At 33.8% G+C, this 26953-nt stretch overlaps 1 protein-coding gene across 1 annotated transcript; it reads right to left on the bottom strand.

Annotated features, from left to right (window-relative positions):
* Window positions 1–9154: 9154 nt before the first annotated feature.
* Window positions 9155–10162, bottom strand: LOC126690818 (ethylene-responsive transcription factor ERF024). The gene has a single exon (XM_050385945.1). It carries the CDS (start codon window positions 10091–10093, stop codon window positions 9470–9472), a length of 624 nt encoding a protein of 207 aa, XP_050241902.1. The 5' UTR covers window positions 10094–10162; the 3' UTR covers window positions 9155–9469.
* Between the last annotated feature and the right edge of the window lie 16791 nt (window positions 10163–26953).

The raw sequence follows: 26953 nt of genomic DNA, 5'->3' as shown, positions 1-26953 counted from the left end.
GAGCAGCTTCCGACTGAGCAGCCTCAATCTCCTGTGGAGCGCTCATAGTCTCTGAGCTGGTGGAGGCGGTCTCGCAGATGGCCAGAGGATAAAACACGCTCTCCGCCTTCCACAAGTCGGATGAAGCCTTCACCCCAGCTCGTTTGAGGGCCTCATTCCAAACCTAGGAGTAGTATAGCCTGCATACACCAGGGATTTGAGCTTTAAGGATGGCCTAGGTTTCAACCACCCCCGCATCGTAAGCCTCCTCCTCGGTTTTGTCCTTGGAAGTTTCGGCCTCAGTCTTGGCAAACTTAGCATCTGTCTTGGCCCTCACGGCTTCATCCCTGGCCCATTCTGCCACGCCCTTAGCATTGTCTGCCTCGATCAGTTTCTTCTTTAAATCACTGATCTGCTCATTGGCAATCTCCAATTGCTCCTCGGCAGCAAGTAGGCATCTCGTCTGTTCCTCATCCTATTTTTGGGCACCAGTCAAACCTGCCTCAGCACTATCCCTGGCTCTGGTTGCCTCCTTTAAGTCCTCCCTAGCCTTCGCGAGGTCAACCTCAGAATTTTTAAGGGTTCACACAGCCTCTATACGTTTATTGCGCTCAAACTCTGCGGACTTACTCTACCCCTTAGCTTCTTCCTCCAGCCTATAGGTGGCCTGGATAGCCTGCCAATTGAGACAAACACATTATGAATGAGAATATAGGAGCAAGAATCGACGGAGTTATAGGTTTTAGGAGCCTTACCATACCCAGGTACCTCTTCATGCTGAGGAAAACCTCCTCCATCCTCATATTCTTCAACTCTTTCATATCAGTGGGAAGCAGCAGGGTCCTCTCTAACGCGTCAGCTACATAAGCGCCTTCGTCGTCTCCAAGGTTCCTCATGGATGCATCTTCCAGCAATGGCTTCCCATGGAGCATTGGGGCAGGAAACCAAGCACTCAGCGTAGATTGGGCATCAATCCCTTTCCCCTGACCTTGATGCCCGATCTTTAACTGTTTTTGAGCTCGCGGGGCTTCGTCCCCCTCTCGAGAGGATTGGGATTTCCCCCCATCCATTGGTTCCTTACCCTTGGGACTCCTCTTTCTCTTTGGGTCGGTGGGCTCAGGCCGAGGAGGCAGAGCTGATTGGGGAAGAGCAAGAAGTTTGGGGCGGGGAGATTGTAGTTGCGACTTAGAAGGAGAAAACCTATTCTGGACAGGCTGGGGCTGGGGTGGGGGAGTTGGAACACTGGATTGCGACTTTCCCTGTGCACCCTTCCCCAGCTGACCCTCAATAAGGTCGAATAAGTTGGTCGGGGGTTTTCTCTTAAGATTCATCTCCGTCCGAGAGGATGTTCCCACTGACAACAGTTCCGCTTCGGACAAGTCAGGGTCACCCAAATCACCGAGATGATCCTCGGATGGGTCAGCTTGGTCAAATACCCCAAATCCCTCTTCGGACAGATCCAAATCACCTTTGTCCTCCGCTGCTTGGTGAGACGGGGAAGAGCCCGCCAACGAGATGCCCTCCGGGACAGGAGATCCTTTAGAGATCAAAAACCCGTGCTCGACTACAGTGATTTTTTGAAACCGAGGATCGTTAGCTCTAATCACGTGCTTTGGGGCAGCAAATGACTTCTGGATGGGATCGTACCCTAAGATTTTGTGAGCGGATCTAACTTGACCATTCTCGTCATTTACAAAAACCACCGCCTGGAGAACAGTCTCTAAATCCACCCAGTTGACCAGATGAAAGTGTCGGTGAAAGGCGTGTGGATCTGCAAAAAAAAGGCATATTCATAGTTAGTAACCAAACCACACAAAATTAAAACGACGCAAAAGATTGGTCCCCTCCTACTCTCTACACCCCACCTGGTTCTCCCTCCACAATTGGGCAAGGAAGGCCATCGTGCCACTCCCCATATACAATAAGAAAGTCCTTATTCAATCCTTTGTTGGACTCGAGGAGGCACTAGATTAGCCGAACCCTATCGTCTCTCGTCTTCATGTAATAGGATTTGCCCTTCAAATGTTGGAGGTTGTAGCACCAGTTTACGTCATGATGGGTTAGTCTTAGCCCCATTTTTTCGTTTAAGGCATCCATACAACCCAGAATCTTAAACACATTAGTAGCGCACTAGGTGGGAGCTAATTGGAAATGCCTAAGGTAACTCCTCATTACCGGCCCCATGGGGATTCTCATACCTCCCTCTATAAAGGCGAGAAGGGGAATCACCACCTCGTCCGTCCTTCTCTTAAAATGCCACTCCCTCTCCTTGCAGTACCTCAAACTCACATTGGGGGGTATCGTATAGTCGGCGATGAACTTTTCCATCGCCTCTTCAGTCTCAACCAACTTTTTTAATTTAACCATCTCTAGGAGCTGCTAAACAGACTCAAGGGACGACGAGAGAATGAGAGGAACAAGAGAAAAATAAACCCAGAAGAGAAAAAGCACGAGTTAGTGAGAGTAGAAAACTTACAGAAAGGAGGAAAGGTTCCTCAGACAGGCTTTTTATGCTGGAGATAGACTTGAATTTGGATGAAAGTTTGACTGAACCCAGGATATGTGCGCTAGAACTCTTAAGTGCGAAAGTGAAGAGACAAATCAGTTCTAAAAATTATTTATACCTCCCATCAAAAGTAACTGTGCGAATTTTCCCACTCATAAAGGTAAGGAAATCTCTACCGTTAGATTACCATCGCGCCATTGAACGTGGGAAGCACAGAGCTACCAGCATTTAATGAAGACACGTTTCACCTACCAAGGCTCCAAGAACATGTCTCGGGCAGACGAAGAGTCTCTGGAACTAATAGATGACAAAGATTGACAAGCTATGACAGAGGCTTGATGTCATCAAAACCCTCATCTCCGTCCGAGAATCCGGACAGCAGGATTTTTAGGGGCTATTGTGGGGCCAGAGAATTTGTGATCCCGGCCCACTTTCCATTAGGGCCCAAGGTCCGCATCGAGGAGAGCCGTTACCGAGGACATGCAGCGAAAGTCCAAATGGCCTAGAGATGCAACCAAGGATGACCCTGTCCTCGGCATCCCAAGGCCTAGAAAGGAAGAACGACACGTCATCAAAGGTAGCCCCCAAAGCACTCCCAGAAGAAAAAAGGCGAGTAGAATAGGACTCGCACGGGGGTACAGTGTGGGAGCGGTTCAAGAAAAAGACGTCACCTCCGCATTAAATGTGCCAACAAACGTCCTAGCCACATTGATGGGAAAAGACCCATGAATAGTGTGGTTTCGGTTATTGCAACCACCAAAAAGTGGGGGAAGGCGGTTGATGGGACAGGCACTCGAGTAGTTACCTGCTTGATCAACAGATGGAAGGTCGGGATCAACTGAGAGGGGTTATATAATGTAAGAATTCATGCGCAAAAAAAAAAAAAACTTGGGAACCATGGGAGGAACTCTTGAACCATTGGAACTGAAAGTAAAAGGAATAATAAGAACATTAAGCTCATAGGACGAGGTCCAATGACCGGAGCCTCTCAGGCCGTGTTAGAGAGAAAGTCTTTTCGGACAAACTTAGTTCACCCCTATGCGACCATCATGAACATCATAACTAACAACTGTCCGGCAACCAAGGCCTAGCCTTTTAGCCCACTCTCTACAAATTTATTGTTTGGGCCTTTAACGTTCGAACCCAATAAACCAATTTGGGGTCGTTACAAATTGAGTCCTTACACCAATTATCCCTCATCCTATGTATTGAGTGACCTCATTCCTACAATTATCAACGTGTTTCAACATTCTAAGGGTGTTTGAAACATTTAGGACTTCTTTATTTGTTTATTTATTAAAAAAGGGGGGATAGATTATATATGGAAACGGTTTAAAATTAAACTACAGATTTTAAAATGTTTTTCAATTAAAACCATATTGTTTTATTAAAAAAAAAATCAATTCACACAATTAAAGAGTCATTATTTAAGTTAAAGTAGTGACCAATGAAGTAAATTGAATATGATTTTCTCAACAAATAAAAGAAGTAAGGACAAAGTTTAGTTACAAAATTAGTTGTAGTCTTAAGTTACAACCTTACTCAATATCTTTTTATTAGAGGTGAATTTTGACAAATCCATTATTAGATTACATCTTCTTCTTATATCCTCCATATTTGCAAAATTTTTAGAAAATTAAATATTAATAACTATATCATCAATAAATTGTTTAAATTGCAAGTTTTTGTAGTTTAAAATTATTCATAAAATATAAGCTTATAGATCATATCGTAAATAATATCCGATTAACACAAAATTTGACATTTGTGTTAAGAGCATAAAGAACATGTAATTTAATAATTAGATTTTTAAAATATGTAGTATTATTTATTTTATTGAGCAGAATTATAACCTTAAATTATAATTAATTTTATAACTAAATTTTGTCCAAAAAATAAATTAAATATGTGATTTGTTTGGACATTAAGAGATCCGACATATAAAGACTAAGTGGCATTTTATGGAGAAAAAAATCACAAAACGGTCACGTCTTCATTAAACTGTATTTAATTTTTTTGAATATTTTGAGTTGTTTTGTTAGACTTTTGGGTGTCAAAGTGTCACATCGGAGAATTTTTTGTGTCTACATAGATTATAAATTACAACTACTTTTTGATAATTGTAACTCATTGAGAAAGAAAATTGAACTGATTTTTAAAAAATCATTATTCAATTAAAGCTATTTTCTTTTAAGTTTGGGATTTAATTTGAAACCACCCAAACTATATGGAAAATTTTATAATTATTCACAATCACGTTAATTATTAAATCAGTTTGTAAGCTTTTTACTATAAAAATTATAGTAAATTTAGTATCTTTCTTTTATTTTTTAATATCTTAGTAACATCAATATATTCTTTTCTATTTGCCTAAAGTAAATAAATACTCCTAATTCCTAACCTCACAAAACTTTATTATATATGCATCAAACTTGCCCAAAATGTATCTTTAACAAGATTAGAAGTAGGAGTACTACTTAACCTAAAATGGAGATGTCATTGGTTACTATCTTGACGATTTCATAATTTGGGTATTTAATTAAGACAGTTGTGTTATGGTTGTATTAATCTATGGCCTTCGATTGATTGGCTAAGCCGCAATTTTGGGCACTAGTTAACTATGATGGCCTACCTCATGTCATCGGAAGGCATGAATAGGAGAAGCATAACCTCTTAATTAGCATGTTCAATAAAGGTGATAATTAGCCTTTTTGTGGTGCTTAACCATCGTTTTATGCTTAATTATGATTTTCTTGACTTCCACCATTAATGGATCTTTGCCTACTGTCCATAAAAAAATTTATATAACAAAATTGGTACTTTGCCAAATTCACTACTAACCTATATAGTATCAGATAAGTTTGGTCTGATAATAAAGTCTTTGATAATTGAATAAGATATTTAGGGTTTAAACCCCACATACATCAAAAATTAATTAGTGTCTTAATCTAATAATAAAAAGCGCAATCATCAAAAGTAGACGTCATAAATTGAAACTCTAATAAAATAAATAAATAAAAACAAAAAGATAAGCTTGTTTTTTGTCTAAGACTGCATAATCACAAAAAACAGACACTAAATTGAAACTCTATTTTAAAAAATAAAATAGAAGAACAAGAAGATAAGCTTGTTTCTTAATTCTTATCTAGTCCTGCTTAAATGTCTTACTGTGTGACTGGGCCACACATGCAGCCAGAGTAATTGTAAGCACACTTTCTAAGGTTTGTTTAGTCATCACTCATGATAGTGGAGTACTGGTACGTAGAAACCTAATGGCATTGGCGGCTGTGGTATGGAAATTTTAGTCGTTAATAATAATAAAAGACCCTCATATTGATGTGATTTATTTAAAAATAATAATTTTTTTTTTGAGGGTGATTAAAAATAATAACTTGAGAACACATCCTGTATAAAAAAAAAAGTTGGGGGGAAAGCCAAATAAGAAAGAGAAACTTATTAACAAAAAAAAATATCGGTATTCAGTAAACTAATTAGATGGGAACTGTAGGTTATTGTTAACTCAACTAGTAAAGTCTCTGATAGTTAAAAAAGATATTTGAGGTTCAATTCCCGCCTACACCAAAAACTTATTAGTGTCTTAGTCTGATAATAAGAGCTATCATCAGGAGCAGACGTTATAGGTTAAAATTCTAAAAAAATAAATAAATAAATAAATGGAAAACTAAGAAGTTTGCACGGGCTTACCATTCAACTTCTGGTTACGATGTAGGGTGGAAATTGCTTACAATATGCCTATCTATAGTCTTAATTTGGGACTTAATTATACCGATCGGTTTTCAAGCTTTCATCATATTGGCACGACAAAAACGAAAATTACTTACTGAGGCTGACGGGTTATGTTTTGGACAGCATATCTGGATATAATATTACCAGAGTATTACATAATTTTAATTTTATAGGTCTTCAGGGTCCATACCCATCATACTTTTCATGGTCAAACACTTTTTATTACTTGCACAATACTCCTACTTTCTTATATTATATAGACTCATATTGTGTATTTATATAAATAGGTCTCTTTTAGACAATTTTTCACATGATACAATATACAAATATTGTTAGGGCCAAAAATCATTAATCCATGTGGCGTGCTAGGGGATAGACATCTGGAACAATATATATAGACAGGCACATGACCCATGCTAGTTGACACAATCAACAAGGAAGCAGTGCCTCAAACAATTATAAGAGGTTGTTGAGACCTATTGGTAGCGCAACACAAGGTATTGAGATGCAACAAGGAAGCAACATGTGGAAAGCACAATTGAGAATAACCGCTATAGTCTCAAGTATAAATCATGGCTTATTTTACAAGAAAAAATACTAGAACACAATATAATAAATAGAGATAATTTGTAATCAATTTCCTAGAATATATGTTAGTTCATAGGATATCTGCGAGGAATTTATACTTGTAAGTGCTTCATTTGTAACTTGCAATCTTGTTCAATGAAGTTTAGTTAAGTTTGACGTGGTCTTTAGTTGTTAGTTTAGGTTTAATATAAATTTGTGCTAGCTTTCATTAGTTTGATGTTAGAATCATGACTTAAGATTTGATTTTAGGGGTGTCAGTCTATGCCACCCGGGAACTCGGCCCAACTGCCTGAATCCAAACCGCCTGCCGCCCGAACCGACTACTTCGACGGTTGGCAACAAGTCCCCATCCTTAGAATCCGAAATCGCCAGGTCAATTGGCAGATATCCTCCTCCAAAACCCGAGCCACTCAACCGACTGTAAAAACCAAGAAATCTGACAATATTTGACTTTTTTCGACAATGATATACTCAAAATCTACTATATCTAAAAAGATCTCAACCAAATATGGCGAGATCTTAATAAATCCGGTGAGGACTTTATCAGATCTAACGAGATCTCATCGGATTCAAGCAATTTCTATTGTTCCTCTACGATTGCTGGTTTGACCAACTCAACCCCCACTCGATGCTTTATTTGACCAATCAAAACTGAATTCCTTGCCAATTGGCAGTAGGCCTAGAAATCCTTAACCCGATTTGGCCGGGACGGTTGCAATTTTGGCACAAAACCGACTCGTGGACACCCGTATCTGATTTTCTTTAGTTTACTTCTAAACAATTCACTTTGATCCAATTTATTTTGAATTAGAGCACTTCAAGTTATTCTATTTAGTAATAATCCACTTCAAACTAGATTAGTTCAAATCAATGTCCTCATAAATAACTTAGATTTAATTAGGAATGGAGCTTAGTCTCCTAGGAATTGTAGTTGCTTTAGTTTCTTGTCTTTTAGCCTCCATTTGGGAAGCGCGTCTCGCGCGTTTCTCAGTGGAAGTATTTTTTTTATGTGGATCCCGTACACTGTTCATGAAACCAATAAGTACCTTCATTTAGCAATTTTTTCCTTAAAGCGGGATCTCATAATACTATTTACACATTTAAAAGTTATTTTGTTATAGTGTTTTTAGTTTTTAAGAAAACAAACTTAATTATTGTTACAAAGACATCTATCTTCGTGCCAAAGGAGTAGTTGCTAATATTAGGCATCTCAAACTAATATTTTAAGCTTTATTTAAAACCTTTAATCTTAACAAAGCTCCATCTTCTTAGTGCTAAGATTAATTCCTTTTGGGTGCATATTGAAATTTTATATATATAATTTCATCCCTCTCCAATCTCCATGCTTTTCCCACTAAGTTCTCTCACTCCCATCTCTTTGCACTCCCACTTCCTAAACTAAAAACTACCATATTTCATGGATGCCCCTACACCTACGATGCATGACTTTGTGGACCCCTTTGGAAAGGTCGAAGCAAGGTAAAGGGTCAACATCTATCTCGACATTCCTTGAAAACTATCACCACTATTGGAGTGCCACGTAGAGGAACCAAACTAGTGAGAATGACACGTCAACAAAGGGTAAGGTAGGCCATAACCTTTTTGGGGAGCTCCATATATCCTAAAAATCACGAAAATATATGGCCAGAAAGAAATCCTAAAAATGTAAACTAAAGGTTAGTAGAATAATATATCAAACCCTCAAATCAATGTCTTGAGTGTTCTTTTGACTAAGCCTCTCAACTTGCTTTTCTTTACCAAACCACCATTCATGATATTTGCCTTTGGAACCTCGAGGCACTGAGTAATTTATTCAAGATGAAGCATCTAAACAACTTTGGGATTATAAACTATCCAATCCATTTTCAATGCAATTGAAAAACCTTATATGATCAAGGCGTATTTGGCTTGATTTTTGCTTCTAGTTCTAACGAAGTTCAAGAGGAGTAGACGTGGTGGTGATGACTCATATCCTGCGGTAATTTTATATAGTTGGTGCATGATGCAAATCGATATGCTGTTTATGATTCAGTTAACGGAAATATATATATATATATATATATATTGATTTTGCTGAAGGTTCGATGTATCTTTTTCCTCAAATATCTCATGGATTCTTTTAATATTCTCTGTGTGGAAGTTGGTAGTTGCAAATTCAGTTGGTGGCAGTTAAGGGCAATAATGGACGACTTCATGGACACAAATTTCTTGCCAAAACTTTCTGCTGCATAGTGCATACTTTACTTGAATTTCAATCAAATTATGGTAACCTGAAATCACTAGGCTTCAAATTAATTTTGGAGATGAATTTATGCCCTCGAGGATTGGAAAATAAGAAGTTTCCAGACTCTTATGAAATAAACTCAAGCTGCTCCAGGATTTATATAAAAAAGTTTTTCTCATTCACACATTGTCCAAACCTTGAAGCCTGAAAGATGCAGAAAGAGAAATTCCCAATACAGATAACACTGTACAAGTTATTTAACAAACAAACCACTCTCACACGCATTTTATGTTGTCTTCTCTTGCATTCTACCTTTCCAATGCAAACTCCCTCATATATTATTTATATTATAAATAAAGGTTTTTTTATTTTTTATATGGTAGAAAATATTGCATATTATATGTTATTTGAAGATACGTAGTGGACTATGGAAATTTCCAAAGGTTCTGATCAGTGTGATCCTCAGTGTTTTCTGCATCCCCAGCAATGTCATAGCGAGGAGGGCTAAGCATCATCCCTTCCGCCATATTGACAAGAACATTTGGCATGTCAAAGATCAAATCCTCATCAACAAATTCACCAAGCATTGGTTGTTGCATCTCACCTGTGCGTTGAGCACCATGACCTTCATTCCCAGTTGAGACATCTATTCCAGCCCCAATAGCAGAGGCAGCCGCCCCAATAGCAGAGGCGGCAGAGGCTGCAGCCGCTTGGATATCACGTGGGGATGTGGAAGCAGGCACGGGCAAAGACGAGGCAGAGTTGGGAAAGTTAAGTTCGGCATATGGGCCCTTAAGAGCAAGAGCTGCTACATCATAAGCCACTGCAGCCATTTCAGGAGTAGGAAATGTGCCTAGCCAAATCCTATTAGGCTTCCTTGGCTCACGAATTTCCGACACCCATTTGCCACTACTCCGGCGCCTTACTCCACGATAAACCGGGTGGCGGCCACTAGCCGGAGGTGCTGCCCCAGCAGTCACAGTGGCATTGCTGCTACTGCTAGAACTGCTAGAACTTGTGTTTGTGGATGATTGTGGATAATGCTGCATGGTTTTTTTTTCCCTTTCACTAAGGTAAGGAAGATTGGCGGGAAGTTGGGATTGGATCGTTGGAGGGAAGCCATTTATGGGGATGGAAATTTAGGGCAAAATATCGTTGCAGATCAAGGGATTCAGAGATGAAAGTGCAAACCAGTTGTTTGTGAACTGCGTTCGCTGAGGACTGGGGTGTAAGACAGCCTTTGTGTTGGACATCTGGGTTGGACTACGTTGTTTGCAGAAAAATAATATTAATAATAAATACTAATAACTATCTTAATTAACGTCAAGAACAGTAACGCTAATGAGCATTATGCAGTGCAAGTGTATCACTTTTTCTAACAAAGATTTGATTTTAATAACGAGGTGCGTTTTTCCAAATTGATCAACCCACCCAAAAGAGTGAAACAGCAAGTGGATGATGACATGAAGGCATGGGATGGTTCAGTAACTTAGTAAACATATATGTGCAACATGTAAAAGTAGGGTTTTGGCTTCTCTAAATCCATTATGTGTTCTATGGTTATAATTGACGAGACATCACTTCTTTTAGATTGCCATTATTACCAACTCAAGGCCATTAAGCCATTCAGGTAAAGTAAAAAAATCTGCGGTTGTAAAATGACACCTCTATTGAAATGACTTCTCATCAAGTAAAATAAATAAATTTGAGCCTCACTACTCCAATGTTATTGACATTATTGGTTTTACCATTTATATATTCATATATGTTTCATGACAATAAACACTTATAGCAAATAGATAACTGAAAACTGAATGCTTAAGCCAAAAAGAAAACCCTTTCCAATAATATTAATGTCTATGAAAACTGGTTGTGTTAGATTGGTGAGTTTGTGTTGCTTGTGTTTAAGTCCAGCTTATGAGAGGGTAACTTTGGAGGTTGACTATTGTGGTTTTGGAATTCAATTAACTTTAATTAGAAGAATAACAATGAGGTGTACTAATCCCATTAGGAGCGTTAATATCAAATTGATAATGACACTAATATTATTAGGGCTATTAGTCCTACATTAAAAAGAAAAGAAACAAGGTGAGGTGTGTCAATCCCTAGAAATAGAGTGGTGGTATAACTTTGTTCAGTGTGTTAATTAAAAGATCAAGTTTTGTCTTGTGAGAGAGTTAAAAACATAGTTTTGTTTATTGCGTTAGTGAGAGGGTCTTTTTGGGTGTATTGAAATTTTAGTTTGTTTTTTTGTGAAGAGTTAAATTTTGTGAGTGTAGTTATAATTCTTATTATTGACAGTGGATTTTGGTAGCATTGCTCGTGGATGTAGGCATAGAGTTTGTTAAATAACGTTAAATATTATGTGTGGTGGTGCTTACTATTTCATTATTTTGCGTGCATTTTACCACAAATTGGTGTCAAAGTTATCAATTCAAGTATCTAGAGATGGAGAGCACAATGGCAAGCAAGAAGATTGAGGCAGAGCTCTTTAATTAGGAAAGAAAATAATTTAGGCTTTGGCAAAGCAATGTCAAGGTCATTGTGGTGCAGAAGGATTGTTACACCGTTGTATGGAAAGTCAAAGAAACCAACCATTATATCTAATAATGAATGGGAAGAACTTGAGATGAACGTTGTAAGTGATATTTGTTTGTGCCTTGCACCAGAGATAAAGTGTAGTGTGCGGAATGAGATTTCTCCCCAAGAATTATGGAAAATGTTAGAGAACATAGATATGTCAAAGATATTGATAAATCAACTATGCATATGAGAAAAAATTGAAGTGAAAAAAAAATTAAATAAACAATATTGTTACCTTTTAAAGTTCATAAAAAATAATACTAATAAGATCTCAAATTACATAATAAATTTTGAAGTTCAATAATATTTGCAAGCTGATTTCAGTATTCAAATTAATAGACTTGTATTAAATAAATATTCATTAGTATTCAAATCAATAGACCTTCATTTTACTACTGCGCACATTTGGTGCGGTGGTCACTTCATAAGTATAAATGCTTGTGAGGTGTTGGGGGTAAGGATCGGGGTTCAAGTCTTTAGGAGGAAGTTTCACATACATATACATTTAGATTAGGCTAGAGTAGAAATTCTATCTTGTAAAAAAAATTTAAAAAAAAAAAAAAAAAAAAAAAAAAGAGACCTTCATTCTATACAAAGAAAGCTCTTAAAAGGTAACAAAGTCAAATTTCCTTTTACATCAAGGAAAGCCAAATAGCTAACCAAGTACAAATAGAAATTTGAGACAATTTCCAACAAATCTTCACTAACTCAAAAGTTATCAAGCAATCCTTTTTATGTGTCGCAATAGCTCCACCTTAATCTGAGTAAGTTTAAGTTATTATTGTTATTATTTTAGAAAAGTTATCATTGTTTTTTAGAGAGAATTTCAACCTATAGCGTCTACTCCTAAGATAACTCTTTATCATTAAACCAAGACATCAATAAGTTTTTTGTGTAGGCGGAGATTGAACTCCAAATCTCTTATTCAATTATCAAAAACTTTATCAGTTGAGCTAATTGGAACCCACCAAAAAGTTATCATTGTTGGCAAAAGTAAACCCGCACGTGCATATATGAAACTTGTTCAAAAAATTATCTCAACCTATACCAAGATCAGCCATGGGTTTTAATGCCATTTATTGTCGTATAGTAAAAGTTGTGATAACACTTGTCTTGTGATAGCAGAAGTTATGCTATCACCTTTTCTTTCTTTTTCTTCTTTTCCTTTTTTTTTTCTTTTTTTGGCAATGGCAAAAGCTTTAATATCAATTGATGAGATTTTGGGTTTGTGAGACATCAAATATAAACCTCTTGAAGAGTCCATTTGTGATGGACTAATATAATAGGTTGGAATATCAATTAATCTAAAAATTGAAGCCTCTTGGGATTTAGCTCAATTATATTATATCAACCACTCACTTTCATCATGATTATCTGGTGTTGGTTAAGGAATAGGATTTGAAACCTTATAAATAGGCAGTTCTAAGTAAAAAGTTTGATAGCTTTGGCTCAAGAGTCCTTCTATATAGGGAGAGGAAAATAATCTTAGAAAAAGATATCCCTTGAGAGAGGAGAAAACTCATAGAAGAAGAGTTCTCCTAAAAGAATAGAAGACTCTTATAAGAGGAGTAGTTTGGTAGTTATCTTGAGGTTGGAAAAATACCTATGAGGTAGAATTATGTAAGATAGGTTAAGTGTTGTATTCCTTATTGAGTATAGTGGATTTAATCTCTCTTTTCGTGAAAGTGGATTGCTTGCCAAATCATGTAAATTTTTCTATTTTTAATTTGTATGGGTGTACTTATTACCTTTCTTTATTGTTGTTTGTTCAATTTCACGAGTACTATCACACATATCAAGTGGTATTGGTATCAAAGCTTCCGCTGACCTTATTTTGTGTACTCCCTACTAGGGTTATAAGTTATAAAACTATGTATATATATAAAAATAGTGTGAGCATTTTTAAATGAGATGAACCAAAAAAGCAGGTTAGTGGTCCACCATATTCTGTCTAAAGTTAATTACCCAAATGCGTCCGACCAAATATTCTTGGAACAAACTTTAATTGGTCGAAATATTTCTTTCTTTAATTACATGGATTAGAACTTCTAAATCAATTGTCTTTCTCGAGCCAAAAGCCATAATGTTTTTTTCCACAAATCACTTCCTGAAAAATCATCATTACTATTCTTTCTTCGTCCTGCCTGGCTTCAGCTTACTCAACAGGATTCCGAGTAGGACCAGGAGGACTTAACCTGAAAAAATAGGAATAATTATAAGACTGCAAGCTAGTCACAAAAATTTTATTCTTCAACAATAGCCACCTCCTGTACCTACCCACTGACCTCTCAAACACGCTTAATACATAGCATTGTAATGAGGTTTTAGCCTTTTAAGTGCATGAATGAATTGGTATAAGTATCATATCAATCTTGACCAACAATGGTGGGAAAATTCTCCAACTTGCAAGCAACCAACGTGGTCTAACCAATGGCACAGGAAAGCTATATTAAAAAAAAAAAAACAATTGTAACATTGTCGATTGTCGATTGTGAGAGCAGACCTACCTGTTCATATGTCCTTTCTTATTTTGGAAACCATGGGACATAAATAAAAAAAACATCCCTATATGTTCATGGAATTCTAATTAAATATTTGTAGTCCAAATTTTCAATTCCTGATAATGTACACATCAAGAAACACATTCCTCACTAAGGGGTTATTTTAAATTCAAATGAATTAATTAATCTCTTTTTCTATAGCTTTTTAGTCACTTTTTTCCAACTCTCTCAAAATTTAAGTCTTTTGTCCGACAACCCTCGGAAACTAAGTCCAAAATGAACCGATTGGTTATCATTGTGTAGCACCCATCAAAACATTATAATATAATAATAGTGGACCATAGTGTTTGGTTAATTAGCTTCCTAGTAAACCACTGTCTAGAGCCACCTTTCTCAATCCAAATGCACCTAGTTTTTTATTTTCTTTTTGTGTGTGTGGGTAGAGACTAGAGAGTTAATTGTGGCTTGTGCACCCCACCACCGGGACCTAAGAGTCACTCACTGAAAGAGACATTGGCTTGGTCCCATAAAAAAGATAACGTTGATTTGGTGTTCCTCAAGGAGTTGATCTGTAAAGTGCTAAGTGTTTGAGTGTAAGTATATCTACTTTTATCTATTAACAAAAACAAATAAAAATTTGTTTAATAGTCACATTTGAATTACGCTGAACCGTGTATCTGTTTACGCAGGTTGTAGCGGTTCTGCCGCGGCCGCGTTAATACGTAAATCTGGGCATTTTTATCTCGCGTAAGATATGTTAAAATTCAAACTCGGTGTTTTTTGCCGTTCTTTTTAACAATGATTCTTTCATTTGAATTATGGTTTAAGTTTCTACATCAGCCCTATTTTCGCCGGCATTGAGGCTTGAGCTATATAGTCTTCACATTTTACATTTTGCACTCAATTGTACGGAAGGAATATTAGAAAACCCACTTGGTTGAGATTTGATTTTACTTTTAGTCGGAATAAAGCATATCGACATTGAAAATAATTGATTGCCGTGTATTATTATTCTCAGAGTTGTCAAAGTCGGAATCTTACGTACAATCATAAGAAGTAAGATTGTGAATTATATGATCTTATTTAATTTTTTATTTAGAGCAAAAAAACATATTAGTAGTAATTTTGTATCTTGAATAATCATATAAATTATGAATTCATCTATTAAAAATAATTAAAAAAAATAAAGATTTTAATCAATATAATGTAATTTGTGTTGTATATATAGATATATACATGGATATGTTGTAATAATAATGATATTTGAGTTTGGAGAATATTGTTTTATTAAGTTGTTAAAGTAGAAATTCAAGTTCTGAAATTTTCTAAAATTGCTATTTGTAAAACCCAATAAATTCGGTTGTATTCTGGGGACAAGTTTGTAAAAACTCTTTAGCAACTTGCGTATTAAGACAAATATTGTCTAAGGATAATATTCAATTGTGCCTCCAAGTCAATCATTAATTTCTATTCACTTGATGTATTCATTTGTTTATTCATAATTACTCCTTAATTTGGTAAAATTCCCAACAGTATGCTATAGATCATTATATTTATACTAATAAAACAATTATATTTAGGTTTAAACACAATGTATCCAAAAAAAAATAAGCAAATATTTAATTAGCAACCAAGTACCAAAATAACTATCAATGCATATAAAAAAATATTTTCCAAATTCTAAGTTCCAAGTTCAAAATTCAAATAAATTAGCAATGGAACATAAGGCAATTATTAAGATAAATCTTTGATGACCAACAAATGAATTAAAAGAAAAATGGAACTGACATAACGTTTCTTAACATGTTCTTACTCCAAATTTCTGACTTTTAATATATATATATAAATAAATAAACTCCAAACTAAGAAGTCATTTAATTAATCAAAGGAAAAAAAGAAAAAAGAAAAAAAAAGGCATTTGCGTAGCTCTTTTGTGTTCTCAAATTTGAAAATGTTTTAATGAAACTTGTTTGTCAAATTAGATTAGTTCGAACCTTCTCTAGAAACTCTTTAGAGAAATACGACATTACTCATGAGTCATGACTAATTGACTACTACTGTTACACTGTAAGGCTTGGTTCAACATGACAGAGAAATGGTGTCGACTATGTGAAATACCAAAACATCTGTCGTTTATGATGTAACTAAAGTAGTTCGCCGTTTTATGAACGATACACGTTTCTGTCGTTTTCTGCCGCGCGCGCTAAAGAAAATGGAGAACAAACATTCTCACATTCATTGATTGAGTTGTTTTCATTTTAGTTAATTTTAGATTCTCAAAAAATAGTTTAATTTTTAGTCATATATATTCAAACGTGTTGTTCATTTGTCAGCAGCGAATGGCCTGCCTCTATCGAGAATGATAGTCGGTAAAATAAATAAATTAAAAAAATTATTTAAAAAAAAAAAAAAAAACCTTGAAGGTACGGAAATGGCAATCAAATCTAAACATTTCTAGCGGCTTTTTCTATTTCGTTTACAGCTATTCTATTCAAATCTTCTATACCACTTCTCTGCTCCACAAATAAGAGCAACTCTATCAATTGATGCAAAAAATTTTCCATTTTACACATTTAAAACCTACTTTTTCTATTTTACACTCACATTTTTACGAAACACTCATATCAGATTGTCTATTATACACATTTATTCAAATAAAATATTCATTTCTTTAACACTATCATTTCTCTCACAGATCCAACACAACCGCACAGCCACCATCATCAACCCATTCAACCCAGCCATATGAAAACCCAAAACCCACTAATCAAACAAATAATAAAAAATGGATCAAAACCCAAAAGCCATAGATCCGATCAAAACCCAAAAGCCATAGATCTGAACGACAAAGGTCACACACTTTTGCGAGAGAGAGAGAGAGAGAGCCACAAAGCAGAGGTGAGAGAGAGACTTGAGAGAGGATCGAGAAAAAAAAAAAAAAAAAAAAAAAAAAGAACCCAGGCGAAGTGACGAAGGCATTTGTCGAGCACTACTACTTGACTTTCGATTCGAATCAATCTGCTTTGGCGAACCTATACCAGGAAGGTTCAATGCTGACCTTCAAGGGGCAGAAGATACAGGGCTCACCCAACATCATCGCTAAGCTCACCTCCCTCCCCTTCCAACAATGCAAGCACCACATCACCACCATCGATTGCCAGCCCTCTACCCCTCTGGTGGCATGCTCGTCTTCGTTAGTGGAAATCTTTAGATTTCCGGCAAACAACATACACTAATCGGATTGTTGGATCAAAGAGGCTGAGAGTAGGGGTGTCAATATTCGACCCAACCCGCGAACTCGACACGAACCCAACACGGTTTTTTTCGGGTTAGGGTTGGGCCTTAATGGGTTTGGGTCATAAATAGGTCGACCCGAAAGCGATACGATAAGAAACGTGTCATAAGCGGGTCAACCCGCGTAACCCGCAATAGACACGTTTGACACGCCAATTTATTTGTGTCAAACCCAAAATGACCCACTTAACACAACCCGTTTAACTCGTATAACAAATAAATAATTATTTTATTTTAGATTTTTCAAATACCTTTTATATCCAATATATATTTTAAATTTAAAAAGAAAAGTAAGTAACTACAAATGAGAAAGGTAATCTTATTTGTTTCATTAGTCATTATTACTCTTACATTATTATTATTTAGTTCTTGTCAAACTGTTGAGGCATGATTATATTTTGTAACTACTAATACTTTTTTTTTTTTTTTTTTTTTGGCATAGAACTTGTACAAATGAAATTGGATGAGCTTGTGCAAGATGTTATGAACTTGGACATCAACAAAGAATCTATGGATAATAATCGTGGTCATAGTCAGGATTAGTTTACTATTTGCTCAAATTCTTTCAATATTGATACTTAGTATTTGGCGAGTTCCAAGGATATTATATTTTTGTTGAACGATGTTATTTTATTTTTGTTAAACTATGTTATTTTGAATTTGGGTTGAAGTGTTGCACTTCTTTTGGAGTGTAAAGAACTTATTTCTAGATGAATGTTATATTTTTATTGAACTATATTATTTTGAATGTGGGTCGAAGACATAAAGTGTATGCACTGGTTTTTGGGATGTAAAAAATAATAATTTATAGATGGATGTTATATTTAATATTATGCAGGTTGAAATGGGTTGTGTTACATTCGTGTCAACCCAACATGATTCGTTTATTAAATGTGTCAAATGGGTTGGGTCAGGTCAACCCACCTTATTAACAGGTCGGGTTAGGGTTGAAAGATCCTGACACGATTATTAAATGGGTCGGGTTAGGGTTGGGCTATTTAGTCTAATACCCCTACCTCGACACGACACGAACCCGACACGTTAACCCGAATTGACACCCCTAGCTGAGAGAGTTGAGATGAGAGAAAGAGAGAGTTGAGATGAGAGTCAAAGGTAGGAGAGAGAAAAAAAAAATCAAATACACGAGCTACAGTAACCGTGCATATATGCACAGTTACTATAGCAATTGTGCATAAATACACAATTTTACACCCACTTATGTGGGTGTTTTTTTCCTCAAAATGCATAAAATAAACACCTTTTTCTATTTTGCACAACTTTGCATCAACTGATGCAGTTGCTCTAAGAATCAGTCACATCTCTTATAATTTAATTAAAATCCTAAATTTATGTCTTTTCTTATTACAATTTCTTCAAATAAATAAATAAATAAGCACACCTTAAAACAATGTCGAAAACGAAACTTTAAGATTTAATTAAATTGATAGACTTGGGATAAGTTTTTATTTGTGGATTATAAATAAGAGCAATGGAAGGGGCTAGAAGATTTGGAATCTTGAATTCTAGACCTACGAGCAACAGGTTGACAATTGACTTGCAGGGAGGAAGGACGGAGGCCTTGTAGGTGAAAAACAATAAAATCAAGTTTAACTATAAGTGAAAATCAATAAAATCGAGTTTTAACTTGTAAAGCTTTTATGTCTTTTTCTTATTTTGCTTTTGATTTTTCAAAAAAACGTTTTCTTCATTTTCATGTGTTTGGCCCAATTAAAGAATATTGGTCAAACTAAAAATAATATCAATTTGACTAGAAAAATACCTTTAAGAAGCATAAAAACATTTACAATTCATAATTTAATGTTGCTTAGGGGCTTTAGTCATGCAGCATACCAAGGCCATACTTGTGCTCTCCCACCAACCTGCCAATGCTACTATCCTCCACCACCACCCCGCCCTCGCCCTCCTCTTCCACTACCAAATGGTATCTCTCTCTCTCTCCAATTGGGAATTATGTGGTTAGGGCTTAGACTGATTTTGATTTGGGAAAATAGTCTTAAATAGAAATTTGTTTGAATTAGGTGGGTGGTAGAAATGAGTTGCTTCAAGTTTGTTTAAACTAATTTGTAATTTTTTTAATATTAAAAAGATTGTCACGTTACGTACAAATGACAATTCATTGTTTCGTTAGACACATAAACTAGGAAACTAATTGAAATTGATGAAATGATTAATTACACTTATTTAATAGTGTATTTTGACCTTTGTAATTTATTCTCTATCCTCTCCACTCTCTAGTTGTCTTTTTAATTTGAGATATGCATAATATGCCGGTAGTGTCAATGATTTGCATAGATCAGTCTAATTTGATACCATAATACCTGCATTCCTCCGCATTTCTTTCCTCTTTGGCAGAGTGGTGACTGGTGAGATTGCTGTGTGGTAAATGTTGGTGGAAAATGGTAAATATTAAACGCAAACAGCCTTGTATCTGATTTGTTAATTGTGGTAATGCTTATTTGAAAACAATTACCAGGCTTGAGATTTACCTTATTCAAGCAACATTTTAATTTATCGCTAATTTGTTTGTGATTGCATGGTGAAGAAACTTTTCTAATCACCTAGACTAGTAGATTCATTTATAAATGTATGCTTGATTTTCTAACTATTTTGAGTAGAAAATCTACCTCAGTCAAACGGATTGGTTTCATGAATCATGTTTTAAATGAAGTTCACGATCTTTGCAGTCAAGTCCTTGGATTGACAAGGCTATTGGGTTGTTGTTTTGTTGCAAAATGGGTCGAGCTGGGTTTGGACTTTGGACCATAGCTAAAATTACTAACTTTATGTGAAGATTAAAGTAAAAATTGAACCGCTGGCTTGGGCTTCAGTTAAGCCCATCCGTGGGCTCACAGCTGAGGCTGAGTCTAAGCCCATATGTATATATATATATATATATATATGCGATTATATGAATTAGCCCCTGGAAATTAAATGGCATATTTACACTAAACTTCACATAAATGATAAATAAGGATTAATGACTAGTATGATAAAAAAATGGTAGTGTGTAAATTTATTTTTTTCCTTCATATATTGCCATGTCAGTTTTTGAAAACATACATTTTTTTCATATCAATATTGCAATATGTATTTCTTTTAAATTTTTTTTGTAATATTAAGGGCTTGTTTGGTAAAAGTATTTAAATATAGTTTTTTTTTTTGTAATCCATAAAATGGTAGGTCCCACACTTGAATTTATTATTTGGCTAATATTTTCTAAATACAATTTTTAAAAAATTGTATCTTATTTTCTTAGTTTAGAACAGAATTTTAAAAACAGCTAAGGAGGTGTTTTCAAGATACAGAAAATGTTTTTAATGACACAGTTGTAAAAATTAAAAAAAAAAAAGAAAAATAATTTGAAAACAGTGGATACCACATATTTGTCCAAACTCTTTTATCTCTTAAATTAAGGAGTTTATCTTTATCACAAAAAGAATAACCAAACTTCAAATTTGAAACTTATTATTAAAAAAAAAAAAAAAAAAGGTAATATACAAATTCTATACATTACTTTTTGTAAATTTTTTTTTTTTTAAATCTCAAAAATTGAAATGGTCTCCCAAACAATTATTTTTTTGTTTTTAATATTTTAAAAATTGTTCTTAAAAGTGGGAACCAAACACGTATAATATAAAAATTATTATCTGAAAACTATTTTTAAGTTCAATTTTTTTGAAATTATTTTTATATTGTTTTGAAAACAAAAACAAAAATTATCCTACCAATCTAGCCCTAAGAGTTATAAAAGCTTGTAAAATTGTTACATATTAGTTGAAACCAAATAGAAATGATTGTTGTATTTGGTTAAAGCAATGTAATACTAAATAAATTCTTATTAATTTTTTCTAGGTCTTCTTTAAACAAATTTTAATAGAATCGCTCTAAGATTTTTATAAACTATCAAATTTAAAATTTTATTTATTAACACTTATTAATCAAATATATATCATATATAAATATTTTATATTGAATTTTCCTATGCATTTCACCAATTAGTTACTTTTGTCTTTTTAATCTTTTCCATACTGTCATGTCATGCTTTGAAAGCTCATATTTCTCAATGCCTAATATAGTAATAGATTTTTTTTTTTATAATTTGGTTTTAGAATTTTTAATTATAAAAACGGATAAATTGTTACATGTTATTTAAAACTAACTACAACTCATCTTCTATTAAAGAAAAAGATATCCAATATTAAACAAGTTAAATTATAATTAAATAACTTTTGTCTTTTCTATAACTTTTTTATTGCAATTTCAATTTCTATATATATATTTATGTATTTTTTGTATATCATGAATTAGCGACTAGTTATAATGGATTATTATACTTTATAGGCCTCAAATAATTCTCCATTCTTGAATTACCAATTAAAAAAAAAGTTAATGCTTATTCTTACTCTTTTTCTTTTTCTTTTTTTTTTCTTTAAAAAAAATAGTGTTTACTACTTAGACTTGTAAGTACACATTGAAGAGGACTACTAAAATTTGAGAATGATTTTGAATTTATAAGTATCCGTTGCTATCTTGGAATATCCATTTTGAAAGCTATTATATGATTATACTGACAAACTTGGTCATCTCCAATTTTCACTAAAAATTTTATTATCTCCCCTCTTACTCAAACAACAACCCCGCTAGTTACTTATTAGAAAAGATAAAACATAACTTTGATACCATAATAAAGGTGTATGGGAAAATATGAAGAAGGGAGAGAGAGAGGAATTTATGTGGTTTGACATTAAGTGTGTGTTTTAGTACAACTTATTTATGGTAGATTATTTGCATAATATAAGACCAAAAAATACTAAAAAAACTAAAAAGGTAGTGTAGTTTCAAAAGGCTGAAAGTTAGATATTTGGAATAAAGATAAGATAAAAAACAAAAAACAAAAAACAGAAAGCTATAGCCAAATGGGCACTAAATGTCTAAATCCATAGCCTCTAATGGCTATATCTTTACTATTAAGCTCTATATATTACAATTAACTCATTGATAGATATTTATAGTAGGCTAAATCATAGATTAAAAATACTACAACAACAAATTAATAGGATTATAATTACTTTGCTTGTATTTATACTCCAGGTAAGACTAAGATTATGTTTCTTGTATTCCAAATAGAGTAATTAGATACAATGGACATGGAATATAGTTACAAAAAAAAAGTTGGGTCTTTGTATCTTAACACCCCTAACCCCTAAAAAAACAAAGTGGATTTGAAGAAATGGAGACCCTAATGGAAAGCATAATTAACTAGGTTGGATTTGAAGTAGACCAAGTTGGACCCAATTAAGTGAAGCGCATATAAGAAGCTGAACAAAGGTTAATTGGATGCGCATAATATAATGATCAAGGCTTTAATGTAAGCATGGTGCATATCATACCAATGCATGATTCTAATTAAAGGCATGGTCTAGATACTTGACTAGATAGAAAGCTGATAAAGAGGGCTGCTAATCAGTGTGATACTTAAATTGACATTGTTAGGAATTATCAATTCCAAACGTTGTCGATCCACGTGATAATTAAGGATTAGATCTCGATTAACCTTGTAGGAATGCTTGGCAGTATTGGTGAAGGGATGATTCTAAATTTGACTACTGGAGATCATGGATTAGTGGAAGCTACAAAAGCTTAAATCTGGTAACTTATGGAGGTCACAAGGGCCTTGTTTTGACATCATAATGGAAAATATAAAACATAATTCCGTTAAAGTTTAGCTATAAAGGATCTACATTTACAACATAAAGTCGTTGATGACTACATTTTTTAATATTTTTAGTAGGCTAAATCTTAAATTAACGATACTTAACATAGAAGTAAGATTATGATTACTTCACTTGTACTCGTACTCTAAGTAAGATTAAAATTAATTTTACTTAAACTCTAAAAAGAATTAGAACAGATAAAACTAGGTTGAAGTTATATAATAGATTTTAACCCGTTTTTTTTTTTTTTTTTTTTTTTTATTTTTTGATATGATGAACCTTAATGCCTTGATATATAGTACACATTTCAGTCGAATCATAGGTTATAATAACCTTGCTACCAAGCACATCCTAGTCAGGTGCAAATAAAAGCCACAAACTCATATGCTATGGAAGACACCTGTCTACGTTTGATGGGAATATAACGATTGAAACAAAGATACTTTTGCCAATAAAAAAGATACGTCTTTAATTAGTACTGAAATCAAATCCCCTCTTAACTTTCTTATATTTCATGATTAAGCTTTTTTGGGGTGACAACTCACTCCCATATACCGATAAGACAACTTTCAACTACAATCAACAAAAAAGGCTTAATCTTGGTTGGCAATCCCGGCTTCTCTCAGATGTTTTCCGGCTAGCAATTGAGTCCTTTTTTGACTAATCCTCTCCCACTCGCTCTTTTAGTGCATCAAAGGCTTTCTCTAAACTCTTTTTTTCTTTTTTTCATTTCATATGATCCTTCTTTCATCTTGTAATTATTGAGCAATCGCTGTCGCTAGGTTTCATTATCATGCATGGGTCCAATTTCATCATGCTATCTCGGACCCACTATGGATCTCAATGAATCGGAACCTCTAATCACCAAATGTTGACAACCATTCATCAGCTGCAATTTCTTTTTTAAAAAATATATCTATGAGTGAGAGAGAGAGAGAGAGAGAGAGAGAGAGACTTTCATTGGGCAAGAATTAAGCTTTTCTAAATCAGCTAAATATACTTGGTGGACCCTTCTGGAACCAATCTAATCTTGACAACTGTCCTGAATATATGGGTGTGTGTCTGTGTGTTTTTGATGAATTAATAGTTTACGTACTGCTTTTGGGAAGATAATGTTTAGCCTTTGATTATATAATTAGATGTAACATGCCCAGTAAATTAATATAAAATAAAACAATCCTGTTAGTCTTTTATCAAATTCAGTTTATAGTAACAAATTAAAAGATTCTCCCATTTGTTATATATCACATCAGATAAGTAATAGAATCATCTTAAAGTTGTCTTAGTTTGTAAAAATATGATTTCCACTATATGATTTCCATTTTTTTTTTTTTTTTTTTTTTTTTGTCATTTGAGGTTTAATAAATCTATGGAATGCAAATAGAAACTATTTCATTTTCCCTAAATCTCATTCACTTTAATTTAGTCCTCATGTAAGATAGGTGTTGGGAAATTTAGGGCAAATCGATGAAAATACAAGGAATTAATGTAGGTTGGAGGTATATATGAATCAAGAGTAATGCTACAGCCACAAACTAGTTTTACAATATTTTTACAAACTATTGATGTGACAAATTCTTATTAGTTCTAATATGGGTCCACTACTAACATCACATTTATGTTTATCAATAGTTATTTGAAAATTACTAAAGTTATATCAGCAGTTTGTAAAAATGTTATAAATTAGTTTGTGTCTGTAATATTACTCATGAATCAATTGTTTTCTTTAAAGATGATATTTATCCTCAATAAATTCAGTTTGCTATCCGCTTGCAAGCAAATCGTCTCCAAGTAATAACTAAGATTGGATTCTAAAAATAGCAATCTTGAAAAATATAATGCTATGAATTTCTATGTTTAGTGTGCCAATTTTTTTATAAAAGCTCTCAAAATCTTTAAATAACTGAATATGGATGATTATATATAATCAATGAAGAGTTACCAGTGAAAATGCACATTTGAAAGGTCAATTATGTTGGGACAAGCGTTATAAAACATTGCCAAGACTGCTTCTAGCCATCAAGGGGACAAACAAATTCATTTCCTCCCTTTTCTTTTTTCTTTTTTTTTTCTTTTTTTTTTTTGGATACTAAAAAATACACTTTCTGCAATTGCCACACTCTGAAGTCTGGACAAGAATGAACCTCTCTTAATTAGCGAGTATCAGATATAATGTTCACACTGATGGACAAAACAAATTTTGAATATGGTAACAAAAAAGAATGGTGAATAGTGTTTCAAAAGTATGAAAATGGATATTTTCACATGGGTTTTCACAAAATAATCATTGAATATCTAAGTAAGCTGGTATCTCAATAACAACTAATAATCAAACCTCTCAAAACAAAGAGGAAATGATAGTTACTAATTGAATAAGGACGATAGTTACTAATTGAATAAGGACAATGTTAAAAATACTTCTAATTTTATTATAAAAATAATGTTTATGAATTGAAACTAATGTGATTGGTGTTACATCAACAACATAAATATAATAAGTAAATTTTAAATAGAAAATTATAAAACAATTATCAATTTTGCTTCAAAATCTTTACAAACTAAATGGATGTGATTGGTTCCATATCAACATGATAATAAATAAATTTCTTAAACATCTGTTTTGTCTTAAATTTAAAAGTTGACACATCAATTTGTAAAGATGTAATAAAATTTATGGTAACCTTAGCATCACTCTTTTTAAATTAATTTTTGTTTTGTATTAAAAAGTTAATATATTAGTTTGTAATAGTTATGGAATAAAATTTAAGATAAATTTTTCAAAAAAAAAAATGAAAATGTACTATGTATTGGTCCTAGATACAATCTAGAAAAAGTAAAGTAAATCACTTTATTTCTTTATTAATACTCCCCCTCAAGACGGAGCGTAAAGATTATGAACACCCATCTAGCAAAGTAGATTAGAAAATTGAGTAGAACGAAAAGAGTTTTGGTGTCACCTAAATCTTGAGCATGCACATCTTTGGCTAGTTTCCATCCAATTGTCATGGCGCTTTTGAATGCCTGTATGTGAAAAGATTATTGGCGAGAAGTCTTAGCCAAAATACCATTCTCGTTACTGAAAATCACATTTTCTTCCTTCTCTCTGTTAATGATAAGTTATGCCACAAGTCTTTCACATTCTTGCTCATGAACTGTGTTGTAATAGTTCAAATCCTCAATCCTAGGTTTAAGAGTTCAAAGAAGTTTTAGTTAAGAAACAACTATTTTGTCTTTTTTTTTTATCTATATTTTGTTAAGGCCATATGGATGTTAGTTTTATTTTTTATATGAGTTAATTTAGTTGTGAATTTTGATGTAATTCTTGTTTTTAAATATTGATTATTTTTCATACTTTGCCCCTAAATAATGAAATTTTGATTCCATCGCATGAAAAAACTTGAAATTTGGGAACAAGTTTTTGAAACGTTTCATTCACTGTTTGAGAATTTTTGTATTAAAACAGTTTTTTTTTTTTTTTTCTATCAAATAAATTTTTTGGATGAGAAAATAGTTTCCTATTTTTTTTTTCTAAATTTAAAAACAATAAAGTATTTTTAAAGCAAATTACCAAACAAGTAAATATCTGGAACCAGGGGGATGAGACTTTCAGATTTTCTGAAAAGAATGACGTACATTTAAAAGCAAATACGCTTTCCGCATTTTTAGGCTTCACAGTAAAAAAAGAAAGGGTCTCCCTTATAACCACGAAAAAAAATTAACCAAATTTTTGCAATTGCTACTTGGAAGATTGGTAATGGAAAGTAAAAAAAACTAGGTAACAGGTGTTCTTAAAGTA

This window comes from Quercus robur, chromosome 7 (genome assembly GCF_932294415.1).
Source record: "Quercus robur chromosome 7, dhQueRobu3.1, whole genome shotgun sequence".
NCBI classification, from domain to species: Eukaryota; Viridiplantae; Streptophyta; class Magnoliopsida; order Fagales; family Fagaceae; genus Quercus; species Quercus robur.
Note: the sequence above shows the minus strand (reverse complement) of the source record. Positions and strands in the feature narration are given on the sequence as shown.